Source organism: Neoarius graeffei, chromosome 5 (genome assembly GCF_027579695.1).
Source record: "Neoarius graeffei isolate fNeoGra1 chromosome 5, fNeoGra1.pri, whole genome shotgun sequence".
Lineage (NCBI taxonomy): Eukaryota > Metazoa > Chordata > Actinopteri > Siluriformes > Ariidae > Neoarius > Neoarius graeffei.
In genome coordinates, this window is record NC_083573.1 from 98,516,158 (window position 1) to 98,542,275 (window position 26,118).

Genomic DNA, 26,118 nt, shown 5'->3' on the forward strand with positions numbered 1-26,118 from the left:
GACTTAAAACTTGAGCTAATTTTATCCCTAATCTATCCCCAATGAGCACGCCTGTGACGACGGTGGCAAGGAAAAACTCCCTCAGACGACATGAGGAAGAAACCTCGAGAGGAACCAGACAGGGATCTCATTGGACCCAACTGAAGGTATGTCAAAGATGTGAAGCTTGTGGTTAAACAAACACGGATCTTTAATGCATCATTCAGCTCAAGGGGGAAGCCATAGTCTAATGGTTAGAGAAGAAGCTTTAGGACCAAAAGGCTGCCAGTTCAATTCCCTGGACCAGCAAAAATAGCTGAAATGCCCTTGAGCAAGGCACCTAGGCTACATTGGGTATGTTGTACATCGCTCTGGATAAGAGCGTCTGCTAAATCCTATTAATGTAATCATGTACAGGCAATACTTTGTGCAAGAAAGCATGGTTTTATGTGCACGATGTCAAAATAACAGAAAACGACCAAAATGATGTCAAGCTCATGGGTCAGACACGAAGTGTACATCATCCACATATTGATTTCGGTCATTTTTGCATTTTGATGTACATCAGAAAACAGGTTTTTACAAATCACTCCTGCTAGCGTGGACGGAACTGAGCGCTGACGCAGAGTGAAAGGAAACGTTAAAATGGAGAAGTGCGTCACCGAATAGAAAACTAATCACCTACCGGATGGAGACTCTTTTGGTTCTTCAGGAATGGGAAGTTCAGTGTTATCTGGTTCCAGTGAAACTGACACTTCCTCTTCAACAGCCATGAAGGCTCCTACAATGCAAACAAACAGCAAGCTAATGCACCGGATTTTATCCCACTTGAAACCACAGATCAAATAGTTTGGGTTTAAAAAAAAAAAAAAAAAAAGGCTGCTTTGTCAGCTACTCATGTTAAGACAAATTTGTTTATAAGGAAGCCCCGTGGTGCTACGGTACTACTATCATTAAATTCCAACCTTATGACTCTGCATTTAAAATGTTGGCAAAGTAGCTGGGCTGCATTCCAGGAAACGGTCCTCTGGATTTGAATAATGTGTGTTATGTAATATTTTCAGGTCAACGAGAAGATAATTTAATTGGCAGAGCACATGGAAGTAGCACTCAGCTCTAAACGTGAGATGGATATATTTTTAACTCGATTTCTGCACCGCTTCCGTAAAGAGCTTGAGCGCTGCATTTGTAGGTAATAAAACGCAGCAACTCGGAGCATTTTAATGCGAGATTTTTACTCGGTGCTTAAAAAAAAAAAAATAAGCAAGGAATTTAAAAAAAAAAAAAAGGGTCATCAGAAAAATAATCCATGATGCAGCTGTGTGATGAAACAAGGTTAGTGTTATCACCCAAAATGTGATTATTTTACAATAAATGCATGTTCCGAAGTGTTTTCTTCCTCTTATTATCTCATCTCATCTCATTATCTGTAGCCACTTTATCCTGTCCTACAGGGTCGCAGGCAAGCTGGAGCCTATCCCAGCTGACTACGGGCGAAAGGCGGGGTACACCCTGGACAAGTCGCCAGGTCATCACAGGGCTGACACATAGACACAGACAACCATTCACACTCACATTCACACCTACGCTCAATTTAGAGTCACCAGTTAACCTAACCTGCATGTCTTTGGACTGTGGGGGAAACCGGAGCACCCGGAGGAAACCCACGCGGACACGGGGAGAACATGCAAACTCCGCACAGAAAGGCCCTCGCCGGCCACGGGGCTCGAACCCAGGACCTTCTTGCTGTGAGGCGACAGCGCTAACCACTACACCTCCGTGCCGCCCACCTCTTATTATATGGCAGTAAATTTTCCGACTGGAAGAAATCATCACTTTCTGACCGGTCCGAACTGCGAACCCACCCACAACGCTTTGGTATAATGAGAAAAACTTTAATGCAGATTTTTTTTTTTTTTGGGCTATTAATGGTAAACTCCGAACATCCCTCAGACTCGCTCTATTCCACTCCTCTTTCTCCCAGCCGTCCCTCTCTCGCTGCTTCACGACTCGCACTAACAGCGCAACCCATCGAGGCAGGCATCACCATGGCAACATATTCGCCCGTGCCATACTTGTTAGACCGAGCTGATACGATGCCCGCTGGGGAAAAACCAAGTTCATAAACAAACACTGGCTGTGCTGTTAGCTCTTAATTTAACTCCCGTACCCGGTGCAGAGCTTCCAGGAAATGGGACCAGAGAGAAGAAAATAAGGCTCATAAATCAAAAAGGCGCATTAATATAGTCGATGTGCACAGGCTTCAGGCAGAGGTGGTTTTAAGAAAATCAGATTAAGCATTAAACAAACATGCGTCTCAAAATAAACGGAGCTGCGTCGACACCCAACGCGCGAGTGAATTTCCTGCGGGTGTCTTTAACAAGCATCGTAAATAATCATGAGGGTGACAAAATGACAAACGTCACGGCACGACCGTCTCCGGCGTTAATGCTATACACAGCGGGGAAATGAATTGCACTCGGCGTGAGGATTCATCTGAAGAGCCGTGGACACAAACGGCGTTCGCGAATGACGAAAGAAAAGCACGCCGATGTGTGGTTCTTCCTCAAGCTGTTGCTCCGAAGTTTGACGCGCACACAACTGGATCAGACTCGAGCGTCTTGTACGGAGCCCTGACTGAACTCATCCCCACTGAACACCGACTCGAACTCCACCAGCCACGCCCCAAAATCTAGTGGAAAACCTTCCCAGACCTCAGAGTGGAAGATGTTCAACAAGGATACGAGTGTGACGGTCGGGCGTCCGCATACTTTTGGACACGTAGTGTGTACGAGGGCAGTTCTGAGTCGTTATCACTGGAAGATTCTCTTCAAAGAAAGAGGGATTCAGAACTTTTGAGCCATGGGTTTATGATTTACTTGAGAGTTTATGGTTAAAGTATGTGTGCGCGTGCACCTGGGTGGGAGAGAGAGAGAGAGAGAGAGAGAGAGAGAGAGAGAGAGATGTGCAGCAGTGACACTGTCGTGAAAAAGTGTGTTTTACAGTGCACAGTGATGAAAGGCCTGTCAACACTGCACACTGCTATTTATAACCCAGGAGGAGGAAAGCACAGCTTACTGTACATCTCTCCCTCACACACACACACACACACACACAATGACAAAGCAAGACCGTAAGTGACAGCAAGTGAGATGGTGAGAGAGAGAGAGCGCAAGATAGCAAGAGAAACAGCAAGAGGGACGGTGAGAGAGAGACGGACAGAGAAAAAGAGGAAGTTAGACAAAGAGTAAACAGAGATACAGAAAGAGACAGAGCAAGACAGTAAGAGACCGACTGAGAAAAAGAGAGACAGCAACGGAGGTATAGAAAGAGACGGAGCAAGACAGTAAGAGAGACCGAGAGAGAAAGACAATGACAGAAAGCAAGACAGTAAAAGATACAGCGACAGACAGAGAGAGACAGGAAGTGAGACAAAGAGACAGAGCGCAAGACAGTAAGAGAGACAGAGCGAGAGAAAGACAATGACTGAAAGCACAACAGCAAGAGAGACGGCGAGAGACAGACCGAGAAAAAGGCGCAGAGACCGAGAGAGACAGGAAGTGAGAATGAGAGAGCAGCAGAGATGCAAAAAGAGACGGAGCAAGACAATGACAGAAAGCAAGCCAGTAAGAGACAGACACAGAGTGAGGCAGGAAGTGAGACAATGAGTGAGTAACAGAGATACAGAAAGAGACACAGAGCAAGACAGCAAGAGAGACAGGAAGTGAGACAGAGTAACAAAGGTATAGAAAGAGACAGAGCAAGACAGTAAGAGGCAGATTGAGAAAGCAAGACAGTGAGAGACAGACAGACAGAGAAAAAGAGGCAGAGACAGAGACAGGAAGTCAGACAAAGAGAGATAGAGACAGAGAGAAAGACGGAATGACTGAAAGCAAGACAGCAAGACAGCCAGTGAGAGAGACAGAGAAAAAGAGGCAGGGACAGGAAGTGAGACAAAGAGAGTAACAGAGATACAAAAAGACAGAGCAAGACAGTAAGAGAGAGACTGAGAAAGAGAGAGGAAGACAGAGTAACAAAGCAAGACAGCAAGAGAGACAGCGAGAGATTGACAAAGATGCAGAAAGAGACAGTGAGAGATAGAACAGAGAGGAGAGACAAACAGACAGTGAGTAAGAATTACAGAGAGATAGAGTAACAAAGGTATAGAAAGAGACAGAGCAAGACAGTAAGAGGCAGACTGACAAAGCAAGACAGTGAGAGACAGACAGAGAAAAAGAGGCAGAGACAGAAAGTGAGACAAAGAGAGATAGAGACAGAGAGAAAGACAGAATGACTGACAGCAAGACAGCCAGTGAGAGAGACACAGAAAAAGAGGCAGAGACAGGAAGTGAGACAAAGAGAGTAACAGAGATACTAAAAGACAGAGCAAGACAGTAAGAGAGAGACTGAGAAAGAGAGACAGAGAGAGGAAGACAGAGTAACAAAGCAAGACAGCAAGAGAGACAGCGAGAGATTGACAAAGATGCAGAAAGAGACAGTGAGAGACAGAACAGAGAGGAAAGAGAGAGAAACAGACAGTGAGTAAGAATTACAGAGAGACAGAAATGGTGACATAGTGGCAGAAAGTGAAAGACCGGAGAGAAAGATTTCCAACTTCCTAAATTTCAAAGAAAAGAACTCGGACTAATAACGACTTTATATATATATAAAACTTCTCTGAAGTGAAAACACCCTGCGATATTTTAACGAGTGTAAATAATGATGACATTAGACTGTGGAGTGGTGCGAGAGGGAGGAGAGGAGAGGAGAGGAGTGAGAGCGCTGATGAGTTCGGGGTGTTGAACAGAGCTGTGAGGAGCCGCAGTGCCTGCAGGAAGCCTCAGCTCTGCTCCACAGAGACACGGCGAGGTGTTTCCATCAGCCATTAGCTTGCGGTAGAGTGGGATGGTGACACAGCTCTGCTCAGATCAGCCGTGAAGCCACACACACACACACACTCACGCGCTCTCCCTCCCTCCCCGGGTCCCAGGACACGCCGCAGAGACGACCCCCTGGCCTTACAGCGGAGACGAGCTGAGTGAACCAGCAGCACGAGGCTTCAGCACACATTACACACTCCGCAGATCGCCTCGCAGCTCAGCTTCATTAAGACGTGGAAAAAAGAAAAAAAACCCGACACCTCCGTTTCAAATTGCCTCCAAACCCGTCATCATTTCTATAGTAACAGCTCATTTACATGGACTTGTACGAAAGACGTGCTGCGTGAACAGGATTAAAACTGGTCTCTCATCACTGAGACGGTGAAGACGTTTAGGGAAGGAGTCTCCAGTGTCGGCGCTTCATAACAGGTGTAACTAAGATTTCCGATGTATTCAGAATCGAGATTATACTCGTTTTGCGGATATTTCACAACATCAAATGCAACAAACATAAAACCATTTTAATAAACTTAAAAAAGCAAAATTTGCCGTAGTATAAGGAGAATAAAACACCTGGAGATACGCTGTTACTGGAAATAAATCAACTTGGTGTTGACGACAGTAAACCGTCATTCATTAACCCTTTGGGGTCGAGAGGTTCGCCGGCGAAGCTCGGCAGGATTAGAATGAGCAGGATTTAGATAAATATCTTCACGAGTTTTTATCATACAGGCATGATACACATACTGACAAACTTTATACTTTACACTTTCCTGTGTGCCCACTGACAAATAATATTATAGTTTTTAAATTACCGAAATTAGATGAAACATAAAACTTGTCCCCTTCCTCAGTCACACCGGAGTCAGAGCGCTGAGCGCACACTTACACATTCATAAAAGACTGTTCACATGGTAACGCCATGATCATCGCTTTCACTTTTGATTGGTTTCTCTTTCGCGATGGGAACGCCCACCATAAACAGGATAAAATCTGTCAGCCACAGTTTAGGCTATTTGGAGGTAAAACTTGTTGCGAGATGGCACGCGGATTTGATGTGCTTTGGATGATTCAGGACAGCGATTCGATTCAAGCTTGAGAACTGCGACACTGACGAGTGGTGCCTTTTTTTTTTTTTTAAAACTTCGAGTCGATCCAGCCAAAGATCAACTCGAGTAAGTGTAAATATTTCTTTTATTTCCGACGAGCAGATCGGTTACGTGCGCATGCAGGAAAAATGAAATGAGGAATTTTTCCAGAGTTAAAAGTATTTTTCTCAAAAATAGTTAATTTTGCTCGATTTTGGAGTTTAAAGAGTAAAATCTGGAGTTGGAGTGGGAGCAAAATTACAGCGTAATTGTGTAACAGAGTTGATTGCGGCTCTGAACTGAGTAAAACAGTTCAAGAGTTCATTTCAAGACACGCTGAATCGAGTCAAATACCAGATAAATGACGCTGTTGTAAAAAAGCAGGTTTAGAACTGTGTCGGAATGTGTGAAAAAACATTACCTGATTGGATTAAGAGCAAGTGTAGTATCTCACTGGGCTGCGACAGCCCACGACTAGTTGGAAACGCAACAACTGCGATAAAATATGCGAATTGGTGACAATTTTCACTTGGAATCACACGGAATTGATATTCGCTTATTTTACCGCAATTGTTGTGTCTCCAACTAGTCGCAGCTCGGCTTTCCCTTGGCAGGCAGGGAAGTAGAGGAAGCCTCACGGAAACTGACTTGAGAAGGGTTCGCGACACCGGCGGCGCATTTGCGGCCATTTTGAGAGAAATTCTGTCGCACGAATTTTTTGGAACATGTTCAAAATTTCAGCGACGAAGGAGCGACACTTTGCGACTCATGCGAGGAAATTGAGAAGCCCCGCGAATGTTTCAAGACACTTTTGAAACACTTTCGCGAATGACGTTCGCAATTTGTCGCAGCCCAGTGAGATACTGGCTTAAATCTGATGGGATTAAGAGTTGGCAGTGGGAGGGGTTTTCACTCTTCTCATTGAATGGAATGGAATTTTTTACTCTTCTCATTGAATCCCTGTCCCACTGCCAACCCTTTATCCCAAAACAATAGGAGATACGTTTTTTGACAGCCAGTTAATTGTCCAAATCAATGGAGCAGATTTAAGTTTTTGTGCTTGATCCATTCCTAAGACTGAACAGAATCACCTCAAGTGACCAAAACATTGTCCCAATGGGTAAGGTCATGCTTTTTCGCACATTCCAACACGGTTCTAAACCTGCTTTTTACAACATCTTCATTTATCTGTTATTTTTTTTAAAGTTCAATCATAACATACAGACTACAGAGATGATATTATTGTAGCTGAACTTGTGCTGAATACAAATAAAGTCATGGGACATTGAAAATACTGCTTAGATTTGTTGAAATTGACGACAAAATCAGAGCGCCAGACAATACAGACCTTTGGAACGAGTGAGCTCGTCATCAGAAATTAAACAGCGTTTCTTTTATTCTTCATTCCATTGAGCAACCTGATGTTTAGTGAAGTATCGAACATGCTCGCTTGTCCATTTTAGCCTTTTTCAGACATTTGGTTTTATTTCAGGAAATGCTCCATGATCCACTGTCCCCCAGACCTTCCTTCCAGACCTCCAGAGAGGGAGAATACAAAACGAAGGTCAAGGGTTTTGTTCAGGGTCAGTTCTGGGATTTGAACTTTCACCCTCAACAGTAGTATGGTGTATTAGCATAATCCTCCGAGGTGAGAACCATGGCGTCGCGCGTGTCTGTGTTTTCGGCTGTGTCAGGATGACAAAGCCCAGACGTGTGCAGGTGACCTGCTGTGTAGCTCGATACCGCTGGGAATTTCCTCACAGCGTATCGGATAACCACAGCGGAGACACGACGCCGAGCTGCGGCTTCAACTTACAGCCGAACCCATCCGCGTGTGCTTTCTTAACGAGTGTGTGTGTGAACGCAAAAACTACAACTTAACAAGTGTAAAGAAAAGCTGATGAAATGTTTCTTATTATGGAACAAACAAGGCTATTAAACGTCTCTCGACATCTGAGCTCTTTCAAATTCAGAACTAGCTAAAGAGTAACAAAGGAATAACACACGTCGAGTCATGCACTTACAGGAAAATAATCAATGGCACTGGGGTGTGAGGAGTCACTGTGAACACACTGAATTTTATTATCTTCTGTTCAAGGAAGAAGTGTTTTATTCCTCTTCTACCACTGCAGCTTTCCAGCCATCACAATTGTATTTATAAAAGAATGATGAACTTTTATCCGTATATTGTTACATTCCGAAAAAAACAGTTCGTTCCTGTTCTTACGCTGGAGCAGCGATAACCATCCGCCCCCTCACCACCCTCTGGTCATGTGACCGAGAGCACACAGCGTAAACTCCTCGGTCCTGAAGAGATCAGAAAAAGTTACAGCTTCACCGCTGATTGTTAAAGTGCCCGCACTGCAGACTCCTCCCACTGCAGGCTCCTCCCACTGCCAGGTCACAGATGAACTCTGGACAAACACACGTGATCGAGCCCGTGATCCGAAGCCCGTTAACCCCAGGATGGATGACTTCGAGGAGCCACTGCTTTATGCAGCTATGGAAACGTGTAATTAAATTTTAACAGCGCCATCTGCTGGAGTGGAGAACTCTTACTGGGACATTTATACTGGAGAACTCATGCTGGTGCACTCAAACTGAAGAACGTGTACTGGTGCACGCTCATTGAGAAGCTTGTACCGGCACGCTCGAACTGGAGAAACCGTACTCGCAAACGCATGCCGGAGAACCCATACTGGAAAGCATGTATGAACACACTTATGCCAGAGAACCTGTAATGAAGAAACCATAGCAGAGAACTTGTACTAGCACAGTCATGACCGAGAACTCATACTGGAGAACCAGGAGTGGAGAACTTATAATGGCACACTCATACCAGAGAACCCATACTAGAGAACTTGTATTAGCACACTCATTTTGGAGAACTCTTACAGGCACACTCATGCCAGAGAACCCATACTGTTGAACTAGTCATAGCACATTCATGCCAGAGAACCCATACTCGAACTCGTACTAGCACACTCATGCTGGAGAACCCATACTATTGAACTAGTACTAGCATACTCATGCTGGAGAACCCATACTCTTGAACTAGTACTAGCACACTCATGCTGGAGAACTCGTACTCGAACTCGTACTAGCACACTCGTGCTGGAGAACCCATACTGTTGAACTAGTACTAGCACACTCATGCTGGAGAACCCATACTGTTGAACTAGTACTAGCACACTCATGCTGGAGAACCCATACTCTTGAACTCGTACTAGCACACTCATGCTGGAGAACCCATACTATTGAACTAGTACTAGCACACTCATGCTGGAGAACCCATACTCTTGAACTCGTACTAGCACACTCATGCTGGAGAACCCATACTATTGAACTAGTACTAGCATACTCATGCTGGAGAACCCATACTCTTGAACTAGTACTAGCACACTCATGCTGGAGAACTCGTACTCGAACTCGTACTAGCACACTCATGCTGGAGAACCCATACTGTTGAACTAGTACTAGGACACTCATGCTGGAGAACCCATATTCTTGAACTAGTACTAGCACACTCATGCTGGAGAACTCATACTCTTGAGCTAGTACTAGCACACTCATGCTGGAGAACTCATACTTAAACTTGTACTAGCACACTCATGCTGGAGAACCCATACTGTTGAACTAGTACTACCACACTCATGCTGGAGAACCCATACTGTTGAACTAGTACTAGCACACTCATGCTGGAGAACCCATACTGTTGAACTAGTACTAGCACGCTCCTGCTGGAGAACCCATACTGTTGAACTAGTACTAGCACGCTCCTGCTGGAGAACCCATACTGTTGAACTAGTACTAGCACACTCATGCTGGAGAACCCATACTGTTGAACTAGTACTAGCACGCTCCTGCTGGAGAACCCATACTGTTGAACTAGTACTAGCACACTCATGCTGGAGAACCCATACTGTTGAACTAGTACTAGCACACTCATGCTGGAGAACCCATACTGTTGAACTAGTACTAGCATACTCATGCTGGAGAACCCATACTGTTGAACTAGTACTAGCATACTCATGCTGGAGAACCCATACTAGCATACTCATGCTGGAGAACCCATACTCTTGAACTCGTAGTAGCACACTCGTGCTGGAGAACCCATACTATTGAACTCGTAGTAGCACACTCATGCCGGAGAACCCATACTGCTGAACCAGTACTTGCACACTCATGCCGGAGAACCCATACTATTGAACTCGTAGTAGCACACTCATGCCGGAGAACCCATACTACTGAACTAGTACTTGCACACTCATGCCGGAGAACCCATACTGTTGAACTCATAGTAGCACACTCATGCTGGAGAACCCATACTGTTGAACTCATAGTAGCACACTCATGCTGGAGAACCCATACTGTTGAACCCATACTAGTACAGTCATACCGGATAACCCATGCTGGAAAACCTGTACTGTTGAACTTGAAGTAACACACTCATGCCAGAGAACCCATACCAGTGCACTGGAAGACGATGGATACTACAGAACCAGAGAGACTGTGTGAGCTTTAAGTGCTGTGTTAAAGGGCTGTTGAATCTCCACGGTGTGTTTAATCAGCTGAGATCTTCATCCACACTGACCAACCTGGAATCTTAACTCTGACCCACTGTCTCTTTCCTGGAACGGTTCTCCTCAGTGTCGAATCTGACTGCTATGTTGGTTTCATCTTCAAACTGCCATCCCAGCCTTCGCCTACACGCCGATTCTGCTTCATCTAACCCGAGCGTGAAGGCAAGTCTTCATTAGCGGCTCCTCTGCCTTTCTAGGGCGCCTGCGGAGAGAGCAGCGAGAGGAACGAGCGCACTGCTTCCTTCCCAGGCGGTTGGCCGAAGCCCAACGTGTCCGGCTCACAAAGACGCCTCACGGCTCGGCGCCTACTCACGCCAACACCCACCCACCGTCCTCGCTCCGCACACAGAAACACATTCACACGGGGAATGAGAGACTGCAGGGGGGGAAGAAATGGCACACAGTCCACACCACAATTCATCTCGCTGCCACTGGCCTGGAGGAAGGCTGCGTTTTCATTAGACCCGGTAATAACGGTCGCAAAAAAAGAAAATAGGACCCGCTTTTAGCTTTCCGAGGCTCGAGGATAGGTCACCAGCTGGTGATGAGAAACCAGGGAGCTGTAATGCAGGATTTATTTCTCTCTCTCGCTCGTCTGCGAATTCTCTGTGAGGTCGAGAGACCTTGTCCATCTCGACTGGTTTAGCAGGAACCTCCCGACTTCCCAGATATCTGGCCAGGAAGTGATTGACTGCACATAAAGCGTTTTATTCCTCTTATACCACACCAATGGGCCAAAGAGGGCTATTAAAGAACGTCACTTTAAATAAACTTTTTATCCGCTTAGAGTTATTTTGGAACATTCATGAAACAAGAGCTTACGATCCTTCCTTAAAGGTTCAACTTCCAGCCAGACCAACAATTACACACCTTTCTCAAATCGGTTTATGTGAACTGCAACATCTCGCTTCCAATAAAACCGTTACGTCTTGACAGACGAGAATTCTGTGTCGGAGCTTTCGCTTTGATTTACAGAGCTGTCGAACGAAACAAAAGGTTTCGCCATGACTCGGAACATTCACACGCAGCTCAGTGAGGTCCAGTGAGGTAATGGAGTAACAAAAGCCGGGGGGGGGGGGGGGGGGGGGGGGGGGGGGGGGACCTCTGAAACCAAATGCAGACTATTCAAATAAAGACAAATGAGCACATTACTGTGTGACCGCGACGCAGATCGCAGGGTCAGGGTCCGAGGAGACGAAGGTCGTCATGGGACCAGCACAAGTTAATGTGTGAAGCTAAAGCACACAGCTCTATAACTGTAATCTCCTCTACACGCCCACGCTAATGTACATCACTTCCTAGACAAATGAAGACTAGACAGACGTTTCACTTTTTTATTCTTTTTTTTTTTATTTAATAACGATAAAACAGTGCTGGCACTGAAGACGCAAATTTCGTGTACCAATGTAAATAAAATGTTTAATGACCACTGAAGCCTGGAAACGTGTGTTCATGTTATAGTTAATACACAAAACAGTATATTTCTGTATTTTGTGGTTTTATTTAGTGAGGTAAACCTGGCTGACGACAAGTCGCTCATCACTCGTAGTCACAGGGCGTGGCTTATCCAGGACTTTTATGAGTCCCAATGAGAAATTTTGTAGCTTTAGAAATGAAAGATTACTAGAAATAAAACCATCATGTTGAACTTGTAATGTTGAACCGCTGAACTTGTACTAGCACGCTCACGCTGGAGAACCCATACTGTTGAACTTGTAACATTGAACGTTGAACCGTTACTGCTGAACTTGCAAGAGCACACTCATGCTGGAGAACCCATACTGTTGAACTTGCAGGAGCACACTCATGCTGGAGAACCCATACTGTTGAACTTGCAGGAGCACACTCGTGCTGGAGAACCCATAATGTTGAACTTGTAGTAGAATATTCATGCTTGAGAACCCATACTGTTGAACTTGTAACATTGAACACTGAACTGTTACTGTTGAACTTGTAGTAGAACATTCATGCTGGAGAACTGCTGAACTTGTAATGGTGAACCGTTACTGTTGAACTCGTACTAGCATGCTCACGCTGGAGAACTCATACTGTTGAACTAGTACTAGTACGCTCATGCTGGAGAACCCATACTCTTGAACTAGTACTAGCATGCTCATGCTGGAGATCCCATGCTGTTGAACTTGTAGTAGAATATTCATGCTTGAGAACCCATACTGTTGAACTTGTAACATTGAACAGTTACTGTTGAACTTGTAGTAGAACATTCATGCTGGAGAACTGCTGAACTTGTAATGGTGAACCGTTACTGTTGAACTTGTACTAGCACGCTCATGCTGGAGAACTCATACTGTTGAACTAGTACTAGTATGCTCATGCTGGAGAACCCATACTCTTGAACTAGTACTAGCATGCTCATGCTTGAGAACACATACTATTGAACTTGTAGTAGAATATTCATGCTTGAGAACCCATACTGTTGAACTTGTAACACTGAACAGTTACTGTTGAACTTGTAGTAGAACATTCATGCTGGAGAACTGCTGAACTTGTAATGGTGAACCGTTACTGTTGAACTTGTACTAGCATGCTCACGCTGGAGAACCCATACTGTTGAACTCATACTAGCACGCTCATGCTGGAGAACTCATACTGTTGAACTAGTACTAGCACGCTCATGCTGGAGAACCCATACTCTTGAACTAGTACTAGCATGCTCATGCTGGAGAACCCATACTCTTGAACTAGTACTAGCATGCTCATGCTGGAGAACCCATACTGTTGAACTTGTAACAGTGAACCGTTACTGTTAAAGTTGTAGTAGAACATTCATGCTTCAGCACCCATACTGTTGAACTTGCAGGAGCACACTTGTGCTGGAGAACCCATAATGTTGAACTTGTAGTAGAACACTCATGCTGGAGAACCCATACTGTTGAACCGTTACTGTTGAATTTGTAGTAGAACATTCATGCTTCAGAACCCATACTGTTGAACGTGCAGGAGCACACTCATGCTGGAAAACCCATACTGTTGAACTTGTAGTAGAACACTCATGCTGGAGAACTGTTGAACTTGTAGTAGAATATTCATGCTGGAAAACCCATACTGTTGAAGTTGTAGTAGAATATTCATGCTTGAGAACCCATACTGTTGAACTTGTAACAGTGAACCGTTGCTGTTGAGCTTGTAGTAGAACATTCATGCTTCAGAAACCATACTGTTGAACGTGAAGGAGCACATTCATGCTGGAAAACCCATACTGTTGAACTTGTAGTAGAACACTCATGCTGGACAACCCATACTGTTGAACTTGTAACGGTGAACCGTTACTGTTGAAGTTGTAGTAGAACATTCATGCTTCAGCACCCATACTGTTGAACTTGCAGGAGCACACTTGTGCTGGAGAACCCATAATGTTGAACTTGTAGTAGAATATTCATGCTTGAGAACCCATACTGTTGAACTTGCAGGAGCACACTCATGCTGCAGAACCCATATTGTTGAACTAGGTCGTCACTGGTTAGAGCGCATACCTCCACCAAGCCATGGATTTGCAGCAAAATCTAGTCAACTGTTCCTCGGCCCATGGCCCACCATTCCTCCAAATTTCATCCAAATCCATTCACTACTTTCAGAGTTATGTTGAGAACAGACAAACAAACAAGAGGCGAAAAACACAACCTCCTCCAACAAAGTTGGTGGAGGTAACTTTGCTGGTCACACACTAATCAGTGGGAAAATTGTTTGGTTGACGTGCTCAACTTCGTGCTCACAAAAAAGTTGAATTTAAAAGTAAACAGGTTTGGATAATATCTACAGAGACGGGGCGACACTGGAAAGCAGGGGAATTGCTGGGTTTCACGTGACATCATATCCACCTGATTAGTGATTCAGGTGGTGGTCTACCGAAGCTCTGTCGACAAAGCGTTTGTACGGAGAAGGTGCATTGCTCGCATGAAAAATGCCTTACGCTTGCGTTGTTTTAGGTTGTTCGAATCGATCAAACCGTCTCATCTCATTATCTCTAGCCGCTTTATCCTGTTCTACAGGGTCGCGGGGGAGCTGGATCCTATCCCAGCTGACTACGGGTGAAAGGCGGGGTACACCCTGGACAAGTCGCCAGGTCATCACAGGGCTGACACATAGACACAGACAACCATTCACACTCACATTCACACCTACGGTCAATTTAGAGTCACCAGTTAACCTAACCTGCATGTCTTTGGACTGTGGGGGAAACCGGAGCACCCGGAGGAAACCCACACAGACACGGGGAGAACATGCAAACTCCACACAGAAAGGCCCTCGCCGGCCACGGGGCTTGAACCCGGACCTTCTTGCTGTGAGGCGACAGCGCTAACCACTACACCACCGTGACACCCGATCAAAATGTGAACTCATAAAAAAGGCTGAACGAACACAGGATTTCACAAAAAGACGTGGAGAAAGGTGGCCCTTGAACCTTTCAGTGAAATCGAAGGGAGCCGAGTCGAAGCGTGCTCGAGTTTCACTTGGTGAAAGGTTTGCATTTCCCTCTCAGCTCTGGCCTTAGTGTTCTCCAAGTACTTTTCTTGCTATGTGTCGTTATTTTACGGTACTTTTTTTAAGTCCTGAAGCGCTAAAGTCCCCAGCTGTTTCTTTGTTTACTCCTCACAAAGTCCATATGCATGAAGGTCGCGACAAAATTCTTCCCCAGCCGTACAGTTACAATGCGCCGTGATCACTTCTCCGTCTTGTTTAACTAATGGGGCTTTTCCACTACCAACGCGGCTGAGTTGGGCTGAGCCGTGCGGTGCTGAGTTGGGCTGAGTCGAGCTGTTGGGGTTGCATTTCGACTACAACCGCGCTGAACCGTGCTGGCTGGAAGTGGGTGGACACATTGGGTGGAGTTAGCGAAAGTGGGTGGACGTCACGTGATGTCGTTAGGCGTCGAGATTTTTCTGAATGTGCTCCTCAGCCACAACACAGAGATACGTCTGTGTCTCCACGATGGACCACTGGCTGGCCTTTCCTCGCTTGGGTTGGTCTTCCATCTTCTAGTTTTCTGATCATCTTCTTTGTCGTAATTCTTCTTCTTCCGGGTTTACAGATCCCAGCATGCTCGCGGGGCGTGTGTGGGCATGTGAGGACACTCCTCCTCACCAATCAGTGCACAGGGGAGTGTCTCCTCACGCCCCTAGCCCCACTCGGCTCGCTTTGGCTCACTTCAGCCCCACTCCAAAACCGTGCGAGTTTTGGGTGCTGAGTAGGGCTGAAGTGAGCTCAGTCGTGCTGCTCTGAGGTAGTCGAAACACGAGCCGTGTTGGGCTGAAGTGAGCTTAAAAAGGGTAGTGGAAAAGGCCCATAAGATCCAGGTCTTTAAAGGGGTTTCTGATGATCTTTGTGAATGATTTAGCTGAGAGATAAGAGCCAACACAAGTGAGAATCAAACCAACTGTTGTTTGTTTGCGCTTTGTTATAAAGATGCGAACGAAAAGCTTAAAAAAAACATACTTACACAGGCAAAAACAATCCAGGATTCATTGGGCAGTGACTTGATCCCGAGGTCCTTTACCCAGCCACGTACAAAAAAGTTGTAAGCCTCCGTACTCTTCCACGCTTTCATCTGTTTTGCGGTGTAGAAGGACGTCTGCAACACCAGATAGTTCGTCCTTTACCCAGCCACGTACAAAAAAGTTGTAAGCCTCCGTACTCTTCCACGCTTTCATCTGTTTTGCGGTGTAGAAGGACGTCTGCAACACCAGATAGTTCGAGATGTCGGGGAACTCGACTGAAGGGTCGTTTTCGAGATCGTATGACAAATCCTTCTTTCCCAGACTGTAGGGGTCGATTCCATTGCACATAGCAACCTTCTGAAGATATCTAAAGCCAGCAGTGGCTTCTAGATTACGAGCGTACCCTGATAAGTTATCGCTAGGTGTTTGCACTACGGCAGCCGTTTAGACCACCAGCTATTTCATTTCCGGTAAAACCGCTAAAAGTCACATGACATGACTGAAACCCAGCAATACAGACCCCTGCTCATGACACTATATATAATGACCACTGGACGATAAACTTCATATCTTCATGTAATATTCTCTCTCTTGCTATATATAGGCAGTTTTGGAAAAAAATTCAGAGACCACTGCAAAATTATCAGTTTCTCTGGTTTTACTCTTTATAGGTATGTGTTTGAGGAACATGAACATTTTTGTTTGATTTTATAAACTACTGACAACATTCCCCCCAAATTTATTCCACATCACAATATGTGACCCCTCACCGAATCCAGGGATGCATGTCGGCCGAAACGAATCCGAGATAATCGCAAAAGAAGCATTTTTTTTCGAAATTTGTGATTTTTGTTTTTTTCCATCATGTGCAAGTTGAGATCTTGAAGAATGCAATCAGTATTTCAGATAATAGATTGTTTTGTTGGAAAAGCATACATTTTTTGTTGCAAATTGTCTCGTTTTTGTCAGGACTGTAGCCTGCTGGGGGGTGTGGGTAAATTACCATATGGGCCATTCACATGATGATTTAAGTCTTTTGGTTTTTTTTCGCAAATCAGCTGTATGATCCGAGCTGAGCTCGTGGCTACTTAGCTGCATACAGGCGTGTGATTTCAGTATGGAATGAGTTACTAAACAGAGCGCAGAGGAGCTGAAACACCGCGAAGCAAACAGACACACGGTATTTACATTGGAGATCACCATTTCTAGCAAAAAAAACCGCAACCTCGTTTTCCAGATTGAATGGAATACTTGAATGATCGGATGATACACGGACCGTTCGAGGATTACATTCCATCGGCGGCATTGGTATGTGCAAGGCGCCGTTTCTCTTTCTGATGGGGTAAGTTTATTAATCTAAGGCTGTGTGGTTATTTTTGCATGGAACGGAGAGTGTTGTGGTTTGGTTAAGCCTAGGTCACAACCGGACGTACGATTTTTTGGCCGTGTGATTTTGGCGTTTCCCAAATCGCTGCGTTTTTTTTTTTTTTTGTTCACGGAGAAAGACGCGCGTTGGCTGTAAGTTTGTCTTGCAACCTGAAAAAAGCGTAAGCGCCCGTAGAGTTTGTTTGACATGACAAAGAACCTCTGCGGCCGGTCTGCGGCTCGAAAATCAGCACATCACACGCGCGCTCTCGTGCGTTTCATGCGCGCCCTCCGTGCGTTTCATGCGTTTTTTGCGTGTAGACCGGCTGTAGGAGCGCGTACCGTACGGCCGGTTGTGACCGAGGCTTTACATGAAACTAGCGTTGTGTTAGTTGTGTCATCATCGTGCTATCTTTCTTTCTTACGGTGTGAGTAATTTTTCAACCACAAAACGTTAAAGTATACTTTAGGACTTATTTTTGTACTTCATAATTGTGTTGGGCATACTTTGCATGGAAGGAAAATTGACGTGGTGATCTTTGTTTACATGAAAGTAGTATCGTGCTAGCTCGTAGGGGGTAGGGCTTTCCTTAATATCATGCAAATGAACACCATTATGTGTCCGCCCTGCACCCAGAGTAGCTGAGATGGAAAACTTTGAGGGCGATTTTCTCCCTTTTCTGTTTTAAGAAGTATACACTTTCAAAAGGCCACACATTCTTCAAATATTGTCAGATCTCCACATGGAAGGCATCATTGGAAAGCTTAGAAACTGTACTTTCTGAGTATGTCAATAACTCAAAATGCCCCCGGGCCGACATGTGTCCCTGGATTCTGTGATCTGCCACAATATTCTCATTTAGAGCATTTAATTGCAGAAACTGAAAAACTGGTCAAAAATACCAAAAAAGATGAAATGTTTTCAGACCTTGAATAAAGCATAGAAATCAAGATCATATTCAATTTTAAGCACAATACTCATGCTTGAACTTCGGACGAGTTCAGAAATCAATATTCGGTGGAATAACCCTGACATTTAATCACAGCTTTCATGCGTCTCGTCATGCTCTCCACCAGTCTTTCACGTTGCTCTTGGGTGACTTTATGCCACTCCTGCGCAAAACATTCAATCAGCTCAGCTTTGTTTGATGGCTCGTGACCATCCGTCTTCCTCTTGATCACATTCCAGAGGTTTTCAGTGGGGTTCAGGTCTGGAGATTGGGCTGGCCATGACAGGGTCCTGATCTTGTGGTCCTTCATCCACACCTTGATTGACCTGGAGCATTGTCCTGCTGGAAAACCCAATCCTCAAAGTTAGGGAACATTGTCAGAGCAGAAGGAAGCAGGTTTTCTTCAAGGATAACCTTGTACATGGCTTGATTCATGTGTCCGTCATAAACAAAAAATCTGCCCCGTTCCAGCCTTGCTGAAGCACCCTCAGATCATCACCAAGCCTCCACCAAATTTCACACTGTGGCTTGTAGGCCTCTCCAGGTCTCCGTCTCACCATTAGATGACCAGGTGATGGGAAAAGCTGAAACTGGACTCATCAGAGAAGATGACCTTACTCCAGTCCTCCACAGTCCAATCCTTATGGTCTTTCACAAACCTCAGCCTGGATCTTCTTTACTTCTCATTGATGAAGCACTTTTTTTCTAGCTTTGCATGATTTCAGCCCGCCCAGAGGAGCCTGTTTCGAACCGTCCTTGCCGTGCACTTAACCCCAGCTGCCATGTCATTCTTTTTGTAGGACACTTGATGTCATCCAACAGTTGTTGAGTGATATTCGAAGGAGTTAATGATCATCCCGGTCAGTGGAGAGTCGTTTTCACCCTCTGCCAGTCTGTAACTTTGTTGTCCCCGGTGTCTGCTGCTTGACCTTGTTCTTATGAACTGCCAGTTTTGACAGTTTGAGGATGGAAGCAACCTGACGCTCACTGGATCCCTCTGTCAGTAAAGACAGAACGGAACCCTTCCTTTTCTCACTCAAAACTTTTCTTTTTAACTCTTTTGGCATGATGAATAGATATTTTTTGTATTCCAGTTAAATTTAAGGTTCTACTCGCACTGTTTTCGCCATCCAAACTGGCCCTATTGCAAGAGGATAGTGACGACCACAGCAGTGGTTTTTATATTTTTCCTTGTGAAATAAGATTTGGTTCAGGTGATCACCACGTCAGTACCTCATTCAGGAAAATGAGGTGGGATTGTGTGTGGACTTCCAGCACAGACACTGGAATGAGATGGCTGCCGTACAGAGAGATGCTGATTTACAAAAAAATTGACGTGGTCTCTTATTTTTTTTTCCCCCAGAGCTGTGTATATGCATCTTTCCCATTTTTTTCGCATCATGAGTATGTGTGGGAAATTAAAACACTTTCACTTTTTTGAATTTTTAAGACAAAAACATTATTTACACTTCAAAATGTTGGATTATTTTACACACCAGCTGTCTGTCCTTGTGCGTTTATTTTAAATAAGGATCGATACGATGTGATGGAGCGAGTGATGGCTTTTGATTCGATGCGTTGATCCGAATCGTTCGTCTCCTGCGTAGAAAGCAGCAGTGAGACGCTGAACTGGTTTGATGGATGAAGTGATGTGAATGGAAATCAAATGCAAATGTACAATATTCATGACGTATTCAAAACACACACACACACACACACACACACACACACACACACACACACAACGCTATTTCACAGACAGTTGGGAAAAACAAATGACCCGTCTGTAGGATTCATGTGATCAGCAGAGTGAACGAGTCGAGGAGTTTCTCAGCTTTCACTCAATACAGAGCACCGGACTGGGAAAGCGGCTTTCTCTCAGTCTACCTGCTCTCTCCCTCTCTCTTCTCTCTCTCTCTCTCACACACACGGAGTGACAGAGACACTGTAATTACAGCGGTGACAGCAGAGAGGCCAACACATTACATCTCTGTCAGTCTCAATCCACAGAGCGGAGTGTGACTACGTGTCTGTCCTGCTGAAACACTCCTGCCCGCTCTCTCTCTCTCTCTCGCTCTCTCAGGATAAACATCACCGCCGCCACAATCCCAGCACCTTCAACAACTCGCGCAGGGACAGCTCTCTGTCCGCGCCTAATTAAATCCATAAAGACACTTCCAATCTCTTAATCCTGACTGATTAAACACAGCTGAAACTCCCTCCCTCTCTCTCCCCTCCATCTCTCCCCCATCTCTCTCTCTCTCTCCTCTCGCATCTCTCCCCCATCTCTCCTTCTCTCCCCTCCAGCTCTCTCCCTCTCTCCCATCTCTCTCTCTCCCCATCTCTCTCTACCTCCTCTCGCATCTCTCCCCCATCTCTCTCTCCCCATCTCTCCCTCTCCTCTCCCATCTCTCTCTCCCCCATCTCTCCCCCTCCATCTCTCCCCTCCATCACTCTCCCTCTCTCCCCTCCATCGCTCTCCCCCTCTCCCCTCCATCTCTCTCCCCCTCTCCCCTTCATCTCTCTCCCCCTCCATCTCTCTCCCCCTCTCCCCCTTCATCTCTCCTCCCCCTCCATCCCTCCCCCCTCTCCCTCCTTCATCTCTCTCCCCCTCCATCCCTCCCCCCTCTCCCCTTCATCTCTCTCCCCCTCTCCCCTCCATCCCTCCCTCTCTCTCCCTCTCTCCCCCTTCATCTCTCTCCCATCTCTCCATCCCTCCCTCCCCATCTCTCCCCTCTGTCTCTCTCTCCATCTCTCCCCTCTGTCTCTCTGTCCCTCTCTCCCTCCGTCTCTCTCTCCCATCTCTCCCCTCCGTCTCTCTCTCCCCATCTCTCCCCTCCGTCTCTCTCTCCCCATCTCTCCCCTCCGTCTCTCTCTCTCCCCATCTCTCCCCTCCGTCTCTCTCTCCCCATCTCTCCCCTCCATCTCTCCCTCTCCCCCTCTGTCTCTCTCTCCCCATCTCTCCCCTCTGTCTCTCCCTCTCTCCCCCATCCATCTCTCCCCATCTCTCCCCCTCCATCTCTCATTCTCCCCCTCCATCTCTCTCCCCATCTCTCTCTCTCTCTCCTCAGTCTCTCTCCCCTCCATCTCCCGCTCTCCTCTCCCCCTCCTCCATCTCTCTCTCCCCCCTCCCCTCCTCCGTCTCTCTCTCTCTCCCCCCTCCATCTCTCCTTCCATCTGTCCTCTATCTCTCCATCTCTCTCTCCCCTCCATCTCTCTCCCCCTCCATCTATAGCTCTCCATCTCCCCCGTCCCCTCCTCCATCTCTCTCTCCCCCTCCCCTCCTCCATCTCTCCTCTATCTCTCCCACCCTCCGGCTCTCCCTCTCCCCTCTCTCCATCCCCCCCTCCCCCCCGGTTTTAAATTAGAGCGGTTAAGGATTTCAGACATCTTTGCGCTTATCAACCAAACAGAAACGATGGTGTGGCAGAAAGAGTGACAGTTTCATCACAGACGGCTGCTGATCAGACATGACGATTAAAATCTAACCGCTATCGATAACTGCACAGCAGGCCTGAGATGGAATGAGGTCATATCGATATCCTGATCATCTCTAGGTCACAATACATGTTTCTAAGGTACCGCTAGTAATTTTTATAACAATCAGAACCTCGTTAGGAGCAAATGGCTCAGGGTTACAGCTGCACTTTCTTTATCTTTAAAACTGTATGACTGAGTGCGTCTTAAACCGTTAAAATAAGAACTTGTACAGTATTAAGTGTCCACTTACTGTAGAATATTAAACAAAGCTATTATTCCATTAGTATCTTTATTTATTCACTTTTTTAAATGCCAAGCCACTGATTTGATCCATGTCGTATATGACAGCGTTTTTAAGTATTGCACACGTCGTATTGCTTTCTCCTGAAATGTAATTAGTGTCGAGAGGAAAAACCTTCACAATCAATTTATCATTCCTCCTTTTTATAATCCTCTTATTTGTTTATCATGAACCTATGATTTGTTTAATATGCTGGGAGGAGAGGAGTGAGTGAGTGAGTGAGTGAGTGAGTGAGTGAGTGAGTGAGTGAGTGAGTGAGGGAGGAGGAGTGAGTGAGGGACTGAGGGAGTGAGTGAGTGAGGGACTGAGTGAGTGAGTGAGGGACTGAGGGAGTAGTGAGTGAGTGAGTGAGGAGTGAGTGAGTGAGTGAGTGAGGGAGTGAGTGAGTGAGGGACTGAGGGAGTGAGTGAGTGAGGGACTGAGTGAGTGAGTGAGTGAGGGAGTGAGTGAGTGAGTGAGTGAGTGAGGGAGTGAGTGAGTGAGTGAGTGTTGGATGAAACAGGCTTTGGGTCTTGAGCTGTACTGTGATGTTCCACAACATACTGAGGTCTAATAAGAACAATGGGGGCAATTACTATTGCTCAGACTCTTAAATGTGAGCTCCACTTGACTGGGTTCCCTCGGAGTTTCCTGCGCCGGTGCCGCGCCGCTCTCAGCAGGAGTGTGTCCTGAGCGTGCGAATGAGAAACTCACCACTGGCTGCCTCGGGATCGGAGAGGACGGCGTCCTGCACAGCGTGGATGTGTGTGTGCTCGGCGCTGTCCTGGTCCACCTGCTTACACACACCGCATGTGTATCCGTCCTGGACCCGGACCCCGGGCTCCGAGCCGGCCCGCTTCACACACTGCACGTGAACACACCTGAGACACACACACACAGAGAGAACACACAGTCTGCATCAGCTCTGATCACTGACCATCTCCCAGTCACACCGGGGAACACGGAGGGGGAGCGGCACTGCGCGCGCACACACACACACACACACACACACTCACACACTCAGCCCTTATAGCCTGGAGTGAGCACTCTTTGGATAAGTTTATTAAAGTGTGGAGATGTGAAGGATGGCTCACAGCTGGACCCGGTTCTCTCCTCCACATCTTGCTGCAGGGAAGCCTCAGGCCTACACACACACACACACACACTCACACACACCTCACTCTGTTCCACTGCTCATCTCTCCCTCTCTCTGCCTCCCCATCTGTCTGTCTGTCTCTCCCCATCTCTCTCTCTCTCCCCTCCTCTCCCTGTCTCTCTCTCTCTCTCCTCCTCTCCCTGTCTCTCTCTCCCCTCCTCTCCCTGTCTCTCTCTCCCCTCCTCTCCCTGTCTCTCTCTCCCCTCCTCTCCCTGTCTCTCTCTCCCCTCCTCTCCCTGTCTCTCTCTCTCCCCTCCTCTCCCTGTCTCTCTCTCTCTCCCCCCTCCTCTCCCTCTCTCTCTCCCCTCCTCTCCGTCTCTCTCTCTCCCCCCTCCTCTCCCTCTCTCTCTCCCCTCCTCTCCCTGTCTCTCTCCCCCCTCCTCTCCCTGTCTCTCTCCCCTCCTCTCCCTGTCTCTCTCTCTCTCCTCCTCTCCCTGTCTCTCTCTCTCTCCTCCTCTCCCTGTCTCTCTCCCTCCTCTTCTCCCTGTCTCTCTCTCCCCTCCTCTCCTCCCTGTCTCTCTCTCCCCTCCTCTCCATGTCTCTCTCTCTCCCCTCCTCTCCCTGTGTCTCTCTCTCCCCTCCTCTCCCTGTCTCTCTCTCTCTCTCCTCCTCTCCCTGTCTCTCTCTCCCCTCCTCTCCCTGTCTCTCTCTCTCTCCTCCTCTCCCTGTCTCTCTCTCTCCTCCTCTCCCTGTCTCTCTCCCTCCTCTTCTCCCTGTCTCTCTCTCCCCTCCTCTCCCTGTGTCTCTCTCTCTCCCCTCCTCTCCCTGTCTCTCTCTCTCTCCTCCTCTCCCTGTCTCTCTCTCCCCTCCTCTCCCTGTCTCTCTCTCTCTCCTCCTCTCCCTGTCTCCTCCTCTCCCTGTCTCTCTCTCCCCTCCTCTCCCTGTCTCTCTCTCTCTCCTCCTCTCCCTGTCTCTCTCCCTCCTCTTCTCCCTGTCTCTCTCTCCCCTCCTCTCCCTGTCTCTCTCTCTCCCCTCCTCTCCGTGTGTCTCTCTCTCTCCTCCTCTCCCTGTCTCTCTCTCTCCTCCTCTCCCTGTCTCTCTCCCTCCTCTTCTCCCTGTCTCTCTCTCCCCTCCTCTCCCTGTGTCTCTCTCTCTCCCCTCCTCTCCCTGTCTCTCTCCCCTCCTCTCCGTCTCTCTCTCTCTCCCCCCTCCTCTCCCTCTCTCTCCCCCCTCCTCTCCCTGTCTCTCTCTCTTCTCCTCTCCCTGTCTCTCTCTCTCTCTGTGTGTCTCTCTATGTCTCTCTCTCCCCTCCTCTCCCTGTCTCTCTCTCCCCTCCTCTCCCTGTCTCTCTCTCCCCTCCTCTCCCTGTCTCTCTCTCTCTCCTCCTCTCCCTGTCTCTCTCTCTCCTCCTCTCCCTGTCTCTCTCTCCCCTCCTCTCCCTGTCTCTCTCTCTCTCCTCCTCTCCCTGTCTCTCTCCCTCCTTCTCCCTGTCTCTCTCTCCCCTCCTCTCCCTGTCTCTCTCTCTCTCCTCCTCTCCCTGTCTCTCTCTCTCCTCCTCTCCCTGTCTCTCTCCCTCCTCTTCTCCCTGTCTCTCTCTCCCCTCCTCTCCCTGTGTCTCTCTCTCTCCCCTCCTCTCCCTGTCTCTCTCTCCCCTCCTCTCCGTCTCTCTCTCTCTCCCCCCTCCTCTCCCTCTCTCTCCCCCCTCCTCTCCCTGTCTCTCTCTCTTCTCCTCTCCCTGTCTCTCTCTCTCCGTGTGTCTCTCTCTGTCTCTCTCTCCCCTCCTCTCCCTGTCTCTCTCTCTCTCCTCCTCTCCCTGTCTCTCTCTCTCCCCCCCCGCTCCGTCTGTCTCTCCCTCCCTCTCTCCCCAGCCCGCTCTCTCTCTCCCCACCCTGCTCCCTATCTCTCCCTCTTCCTGTCTCTCTCTCTCTCATGCAAATTGTAGATTTCCACAACTGAAATTCAAATAGTTCTGATGTGAAAACACTGGAGAGGAGTAACGAGGTGACATCATGAACAGAGCAGTAGTGCGCGCACGCACACACACACACACACACACACACACACACACACACACACACACACCACTTCATCTTTCATGCTATCTTCACTCGTACAACCATAAAAACTCCATAATAACTGTTCAAGCTCTTTAAACTCTTTGAATGCTTTCAGATATTATTTTCTAAAAATGAACATTTTAAATCATTAATTTGGAATAAAATCAAAATCCCGAGGTCAAATTACATTTAATTTCCCTCATTTATTGATTCCTGTCACATCCCGTCTATCCAAGGCTAAATACCAGCCAGCTTTTATTCCCTCTCTGTGCTCACTACACCGGGAACAAGAGCGAGCGAGCGCGCGATGGAGCCGACGCTCAGAGACACGACGTTACAACCGCTCCGAGTTCAACAGCACTGATCCGAACACACACACACACATTTTCAAAATTACAAAAAGAATAACTTTTGTATTAAAAAAAAAAAACTTTTTTTTTTAATTATTCTTTTAAAAACTACAACTTATTTGAAATTATTTAAAACTTTCAGGGAAACAAATGAAAATAAGACATTAAAGGTCACATGGCTACAAAAATCAAAACAAGACAGCAACAAATAATTCTCATATTCAAGGTTTTCGGTTTACAACAAAATCAAATGACGAAAATAAAAATTAAAACAATCAAAGTTGCGATCATTATTATTTCGAAATAAAATTATAGATATAAAGATAAATGATGCGTCAAAAGACATGCTTTTTTATTTCTTGGCCTTTTATAGAAAAATAAAGTAAATAAAAACATGGTATCAAAGCACGTGTATAGTACAGCAATAGCCTGGCAAGCCAGAGTAAATGTGAATATTTAGTCTGGCCTCGCTCGTAGACATTTCCGAAGCGGGTAGGAGGGACAACCCGCTGTCTTTCAAACTGTCTCTGTGCGTATAGGCCAACGCTCTGACC

The 26,118-nt window shown here is 46.7% G+C and overlaps 1 protein-coding gene across 10 annotated transcripts in view; it reads right to left on the reverse strand.

Moving 5' to 3' along the window:
- kmt2ca (lysine (K)-specific methyltransferase 2Ca) overlaps positions 1 to 26,118 on the reverse strand; it is a 308,052-nt gene that overhangs the window by 166,765 nt on the left and 115,169 nt on the right. For all 10 annotated transcript variants that reach the window (XM_060922565.1, XM_060922568.1, XM_060922566.1 and 7 more), the window contains exons 10-11: positions 22,776 to 22,942; positions 665 to 760 (exon numbers count right to left, since the gene is read on the reverse strand). In XM_060922565.1, coding sequence (XP_060778548.1) covers positions 665 to 760; positions 22,776 to 22,942 — 263 coding nt within the window. The remainder of the gene's footprint in view (positions 1 to 664; positions 761 to 22,775; positions 22,943 to 26,118) is intronic.